Source organism: Hevea brasiliensis, chromosome 14 (assembly GCF_030052815.1).
Source record: "Hevea brasiliensis isolate MT/VB/25A 57/8 chromosome 14, ASM3005281v1, whole genome shotgun sequence".
In the NCBI taxonomy this organism is placed as follows: domain Eukaryota; kingdom Viridiplantae; phylum Streptophyta; class Magnoliopsida; order Malpighiales; family Euphorbiaceae; genus Hevea; species Hevea brasiliensis.
The window spans coordinates 85,056,144-85,063,671 of NC_079506.1; the positions used below are offsets into that span (position 1 = coordinate 85,056,144).

Below are 7,528 nucleotides of genomic sequence, written 5' to 3' on the forward strand. Positions count from 1 at the left end.
ATAGGTAATAGCAAGTGATCATCCAGAACTATTATGTTCTTTTACAACGATGATCTCTATTTTTAAGATCATTGTTTTTTTTATGAAATAAAAAGATGCCATGCATCATTAGTTTCATCATCCTACTAACTAATATCTCTGTTTTATTTTATCTTTCTTTTTGTTTCCTCTTGGGATTTATTTTAAAGGAAGAAAAAAATTATATGGCAGCCCCATTTTATTTAAGTCAAAAAGAATTCCCCAACCTCAAACTGTGAAAAAAAATCCAATTTCCCACTGGACAAATTATTATTTGCACTGTGAATATAACCTCTACATTTCTAAGCCTCATCATCACTAGGCAAAGAAAAACTCGCCCACCAATTTCAAGTATTCTCTTTGAACCATCCAACATAATATAACATTTGTGCTCTTATCAACTTACATCTAGACCCATGTTTATCAGTATTGCACCCAACCTATTAGGCATTCTCAATCACCAAATTAAGACAAAATATTTGGGTAACTGAAACAGGCTATAAACCTAGGACACATATCTCTTTTAGTGATGATGTAAATCTTACAAATTGAGAAGGGGAAAATATAAGAATGGCATTCCTCATTTACAGCCACAATACCTATAAGCATATAGTTATGCTAAGTAAAACTAAATATGATGGGAGAAATTCTTCAATAGTTTCAGTTTTCATGAATTTCACCACAAAGATGATGTTATCAGGTCATTACTTTTCATGTTTCCAAGCAAGTCATTGTTTGCATATTGTTTTTGAGAACCTATGTCCTTACACATAACAAAATACACGACCAAGACTCAGTCTCGGCTACCTCAAGGTAGAAATTTTATTTTGGAAAGTAAATTACAAAAATATATTATTGATCCACAAAATGATTCACGAAAAGTCAATAATAGCGAGAATTGCCAAGGATAAAAATAAGAACATAACCAAGCTTAATAATCCACAATAACACATTCAAAACCATGGAAATAAAATATTTAAACACCATAACCAGTGGACTTCCAAGAGTTTGATAACCCCGGCTGCTACCTCCTCCATTATTATTTGATGGGAATGTTTGCATATTTGCTTCAGGGACTGCACATAAGTTCATAAACAATTTTTATTTCAAATTATTACATTTTTTATACCGCAAAACAATTTTATCGAAACAAATGAAAGAAAGAAAACACTCATACCTCCATAGGTGATGGTACTTTTTTCTTCACTGACCACAGCCTGTAAAGCAAGGGAAAAAAAAAAAAGATACTAATCAAATTATCTACAAAACAACATTAACAGAAAAAAGATAAATACACCAATCTACTTTGTATCACCAAGCTTCATGAACTTCACTTAATCCCCTTGTTTGGAAACAGAAATTTACAACAATACAATCCAATTGATTTCTTTTTTATTAATTCTCATATTTGAAATAAAAGAATTCAATAAAAAATTTTTCATTTTAAAAGAAATAGAAATCAAAATTGTGTGAGAATTCAATTAAATTCTTTTATTGCAAATGACTTATTCCAAAGAAAGCCAATATAAATAAAAATGAAATTATCCATTTAAAAGGCTCTAATTAAAATATTTCCCACAAAATTCCATATTTAAGCATTGCATTACCATTAACCTCAGTCACATTTAAACTCCCATTCTTACAACAGCCAAAAAGCACCGACTTCTCTAAACAAAATCAAAACTTTACCAATTTTATTTCGATGATGCAATTGATTAGGATCACCTTTACTTCAAAATTACAGCCCAAAATGCCAAACAAAAAACATATATAAACACCAAAAAAATACATTGAGACATGAAAATCAATCATAATCAATCCTAAAAAACCGGTGCTTACAGGAACAGAGCCCAGTAAATGGCTAGTAGGGAGGTTGCTGTGAGATTCCTCCATGGACGTAGTCAAAGATCCAGCACAGAGACCTTTTTTCCTTCTTTTTAGACTTTAGAGAGACATTGCAAATTACAAGTAATAGAAAATAGCGAGAAATTAAGAATTTTAAGAGTAGATTACAGAATTATGGTTTGGAAAATGGAGTCCACAACCGTTGCCTTTTCTTAGTTTGGAAGCAAACTGAACGAGAAGACGAGGGAGGACTGACCGAGGAAGGAGGGACCTTAGCGTACAAGCTCAACTTTTAGGAGAGGGAGTTGGCTTCCACGCGCCAGTAAAGAGTCAAGAGCTTTGTCGTTTTGCTGGTTCCGCATCAGATTTTTTATGTTTCAACTTTCGCCTTCAAGCTCCGGTGCTGCACGCACTAAGGATAATCATGGGCTGGAATTTGGGCTTTTAATCCAGATTTGGGCCGGACTCAAAACCAAAATCAACAAAACTTGTTTTCTCACCCTTTATTTCAAAACCCAAATTTAAGGTATGAACCCTTTAGCCCTTTCAAACTTTAAGGGTAGATATCACGTTATTATTTAATTTTATGAATATTTTTACAAAAATTATTAAATTTTAATTTTTTTATAAAATTTATTAATTTTTAATTTAATTTTATAAAAATTATTGTGATCGAAAATTAAAAGTTTTTATATTAATCTGGTGACTTGTCAATTATTTTATAAATAAAATTATATTTTTTAATTAATTTAAAAAAAATAAAATAAAATTCATAAAACTCATTCAGCTACCTCTATCATCGTCAAATCTCTCTCTTTTTTTTTGTATTTTCTCTACCAACAATCACTAATTATTCATTTTATTTATAAAATAATTAACAAATCAATAAATTATTTCGAAAACTTTCAACTTTCAGTTATATTAATTTTTATGAAAGAAATTAAAATTCAGTAACTTTTATGAAAATATTATAAAATTGAATGAATTTTCTTAATATAGAGCAAGGCATGGCTCTGATCATGAAGGCACAACATTGCAAAGGAGAAGGAATTTAAAGAAAAAAAATCAAATTAAGAAGCTTGAAAATGCTACTGAAACAAATTAAGAAGAGCTTTATGTCAATTTTTTTCTAAGAATCAATATTTTGAAATTTCATCGTTCCTTCATCCAAAGACAGCCAGGTGCTTCCTTGTCTTTGGTAACTTAGTTGGATTATGCAAACCATTTTGCTCTTCAATAAATTGAGCAGCTGTTTCGGGCCTGTCCAGAGCCTAATGCCGACCATACAGATGGGCGGTTGAAAGTGCTTGAACTGCATTACGTGCCTCTTGCTTTGTAACATACTCCACAAGTACAAAGCCTCAGTGGTTTCTGAACTTCATTGGCAAACTGAAGCTCTTGATCTGGCCTAATTACAATGACAAGAAATTAAAATCTAACACAAGATCCAAACCACGTAGCAACCTCCAAAACTCAATCTGTATACATCGCAAGCTGCCAAATTACAAGCAAATCCGCCCAGCCATAGCCCCCTCTATTGGTGCACAATGCCCACTGAGGCAGCTTTGGACACTCTTGGAATAACACTATCGCCAGTATTTACCTTCGCCCTCCTACAGGAAGAGGAACCCAGCCAACCACATTGAAGGAAAAGACCCACTCATCAAAGCTATGTATATATATATGTATGAGCTTAAATCATTGCCAATAAATACTTTCCAATGTACCATATATATAAAAAGAGTTTTAAATAAATCAATGTGTTTGGCGATTATTAAAAAAATGAATAAAAATAACCAACCAACATATAATTAAGGCTAATCAGAAATGGAACTCAGCCCAAACATAACAGCTAAATGAAAATGAATTGCCACACCAACTGCCAAATCTTAGATGTAAAAAAACCTTCTTTATCAAAGAGAAGCATAACAAGATAAATTTATACATGATAGAACGATTGTGCTAGATTTGCCCTGATCACATTCATATGCACTATGTATCTGAGACTGTATCTGCATTTGGTCTGATCTTTTTAGTTATTCTTCATCTACCTAACAAGGTAGAAAAAAAAAAAAGAATTGTAAGAAATTCATGGTAAATTGATACAATCTTATAGCAGTTAGATCCAATATAGTGCTAATTAACAATAAGAATATTTTCTTCCCGAAAAAAACAAATTAAGTATATTTAAATAAAAAGAAAGAAAAGGAAGGCTAATTAACCTGAGATTATATGCGAAGCAAGAAATATCACGATATATTACCTTTAAAAACCAGTCACATTGCAAAGTTTCTCTTTTATGAACATTAATTGCTAAATCTTTTTATCTTTCAATGCCCTTCATCTTCAACCATCCTCACAAGCCATGTAGGTTTTCTTGTTTTAAACACAACATATCCCATTTCAATTCCAAATATTACTCCACATGCATACCCTGCCAATATAGCATTCCACCCAAATCCATTTCTAGACTTGGAATCATCTTCCTTTGATGCTGTTGGTTTTTGCCTCTTTCCATTGCCACATTTTGCTAGTGGAAGTCCACACAATCCCAAATTTCCTTCATATGAAGTGTTGTCAAATGTGTTGAACTGCTTTCCTCTAGGTATAGGCCCTTCAAGTTGATTATGTGAGACTCGAAATACTTCCAGAAATGTCAAATATGTTAATTGCATTGGAATCCTTCCAACAAGAAGATTTGAAGAGAGGTCTAATGATTCCAAATTGCTCAAATTCCCTAATGATGGTTGAATATTGCCTGTGAGTTGATTGTGAGATAAATTGAGTAGCTTAAGTGATTTAAGCTTTCCAATCACCTGTGGGATCTTTCCTATGAATTTATTGCTTGACAAATCAATGGTTGTAAGAACTGTTTGGATTTTCACCAACTTAATCTCCAATCCTTTAAGTGTCAAACTCACAGAATAATCATAAGAATTGAATGGACCCTCCATGTATTCCATTTTCACATCAAAGTTCATCATTGCCTTGAAATTATTGAAATACTCTGCAGGTAAAGGTCCACTAAACATGTTACTGGAGAGGTCAAAAATTCGTAACTTTGAGAATGGATAATTGGCAGAGGACCCTTTCACCAAACCATGGAGTCTATTGGATTTTAGAACTAGAACTTGCAACTTTGGAAGCATTTCTAGAAAATGGGGAAATAAGTCATCTATATTATTATTTCCAAGATCTAAAATTTCCAAATTTTTACAATTGGAGATCGAAGGTGGGATTCTCCTTTGCAATTGATTACCATTGAAGTTCAAATATCTCAAGCTACAGCGTACTGAAAACATTTCAGGGATGTTTCCATGGAATTTGTTCATGCCCAAGTGCAATACTAAAAGATTGTTGCTAAAATTTCCCAAACATTGTGGCATGAAGCCGTTCAAACTATTGTTTGACAAGTCAAGAATTTCAAGAGAATTTAGCTTGCACACTGCAGAAGAGACTTCTCCCATCAATTTGTTGGATGAAAGAATGAGTAAACTCAAGTTCATAAGTTTGAAAACTGAACTTGGAATTGGGCCATGTAACAAGTTATTGGATAAATCAAGGTATACTAGACTTGGAAGCCTGCTTCCTTGGAAAGGGATGGGACCTGTAAAATTGCTTGAAGTTTGCAAAATAATTAAGAATTTGACCACAAAGATTATTTTTTGGAGCTCCAAAATTTGAAACTGTAAATGAAGAGGGAATCTCACCATTAAAATTGTTGTAAGAGAGATCCAATGAAGAGAGTTCTTTAAGGCTTCCAAGTGAGGATGGAATTTGACCACTGAGATTGTTGTTGTGGAGGTGCAAACTGTCAAGCTGTTTAATGTTTTCAAATGAGGAGGGAATCTCACCATAAAAATTGTTGTAGGAGAGGTCCAATGAGGAGAGTTCCTTAAGGCTTCCAAGAGAGGATAAAATTTGACCACTGAGATTGTTGTTGTGGAGGTGCAAACTATTAAGCTGTTTAAGGTTTTCAAATGTGGAGGGAATCTCACCATTAAAATTGTTATAGGAAAGGTCTAACGAGAAGAGTACCTTAAGGCTTCCAAGTGAGGATGGAATTTGACCACTGAGATTATTGTTGCAAAGATACAAAGTATGAAGCCGTTTAAGGTTTTCAAATGAGGAGGGAATATCACCCTTAAAATTATTGTAGGAGAGGTCCAATGAAGAGAGTTCCTTAAGGCTTCCAAGTGAGGATGGAATTTGACCACTGAGATTATTGTTGCAAAGATACAAAGTATGAAGCTGTTTAAGGTTTTCAAATGAGGAGGGAATCTCACCATTAAAATTGTTATAGGAGAGGTCCAATGAAAAGAGTCGCTTAAGGCTTCCAAGCGAGGATGGAATTATGTTGTCTGGGAATTTCCCTTGCAAATCACAAGACGATAGCGCAAGTGATGATAAAGAAGAAGAGAGATTCATCAAAGAATTAGGTTTAACTATAGACATGTTTACACCACTCAAGTCCAATTCCTGTAACTGGGTTAGGTTTTGAACAAGCTTCTTAAAACAAGTGGTTTCTAGTATCAAATCATAGTTTGCCGAAAAATCAAGTGAAACCAATTCAAATAGATGACTGATATCTGGGAATTTCCCTTCCAATGAACAAGAATGGAGATTGAGAGATGTCAAAGAAAAAGACAAATTCATCAAGGAATTAGGTGCAACCAAAGACATGTTTACACCACTCAAGTCCAATTCCTGTAACTGGGTTAGGTTTTGAACAAGCTGGTTAAAAATAGTGGCTTCGAGTATTAAATAACTGTTCCTAGAAAGATCAAGCGAAACCAAACCAGAAAGATAAGAAATTTCTAGTGGAATTTGGCCCTCAAAAACAGAGTAATTTAGGTTAAGATATGTTAAATTCAAAAATTGGCCAAACTGAGGTACAATTTGAGAGTGGTTGAAATTATTATTAGAGAGGTCAAGCTTTTGGAGATGAGGAAGGAAGAAAAGAGTATTATTAGAATCGATGGTACCATAAAGCAAGCTAGAAGAAAGGTCAAGGCCAATTACATTACCCGTTTCTATGTCGCAAGTGACCCCATCCCACAAGCAGCAATCTGTACCCTCTTTCCAAGTGTCTGTCTTTGGATAAGGCTTGGGGTAAGGGAAATCCCAGGGAGAGGCATCACTTGTGATGGAAAAGTTTTTCTTGAATTGAAGCAAGGCAAGACTCTGGTCATGTTGGCATAACATGGCCGCAGAGGAGGAATTAAAAGAAAAAGAAGCCGAAGCTTGAAAATGAAAGTGAAAAAAAAAGAAGCAGAGAAAGTGAGCAAGCCATGGTAGACTACCCATTATCTTGAAGAAATTTTGAAGTGGAAGTGGAAAGCTAAAGTTGAAAAGTTGAGTTATTAAAAATCAGTGTAAGCTTTTGGCATTTATAATCCGAATGAAAGAATTTTGAAATTTAGAGTTTCGTAATGTTTTGCAGGGCGTGATGACAGAAGACCAAATAATGAAGCAGACAAATGACTCGCTCTTCCTTTTACTTTTCTTTCCTCAATGCTTATGGTTAGTTGGACATTATACTAACAAAAAATATTTATTATTATTTTTTTTATTGATATATTAGGAGAACTGAATTTGCGTTGCGAGCTCAACAGTCCACAAAAGTTTAAAAAATAATGGTAAAAATCTAATCTAATATATATTA

General features: G+C 33.6%; 1 protein-coding gene and 1 long non-coding RNA gene across 2 annotated transcripts; both read right to left on the bottom strand.

The window, feature by feature from the left end:
* Positions 1-885: 885 nt before the first annotated feature.
* On the bottom strand, positions 886-2,225 carry LOC131172561 (uncharacterized). The gene is made up of 3 exons (XR_009143088.1): positions 1,858-2,225; positions 1,196-1,235; positions 886-1,094 (listed from the first exon to the last, which is right to left on the bottom strand). It is a non-coding gene; the product is annotated as an uncharacterized LOC131172561 (long non-coding RNA).
* Positions 2,226-3,129: 904 nt separating this feature from the next.
* Positions 3,130-7,258, bottom strand: LOC110645235 (receptor-like protein 6). Its single transcript, XM_021798312.2, has 3 exons — positions 5,574-7,258; positions 4,127-5,470; positions 3,130-3,914 (listed from the first exon to the last, which is right to left on the bottom strand). Exons 1-2 carry the CDS (start codon positions 7,168-7,170, stop codon positions 4,194-4,196), a joined length of 2,874 nt encoding a protein of 957 aa, XP_021654004.2. The 5' UTR covers positions 7,171-7,258; the 3' UTR covers positions 3,130-3,914; positions 4,127-4,193.
* Between the last annotated feature and the right edge of the window lie 270 nt (positions 7,259-7,528).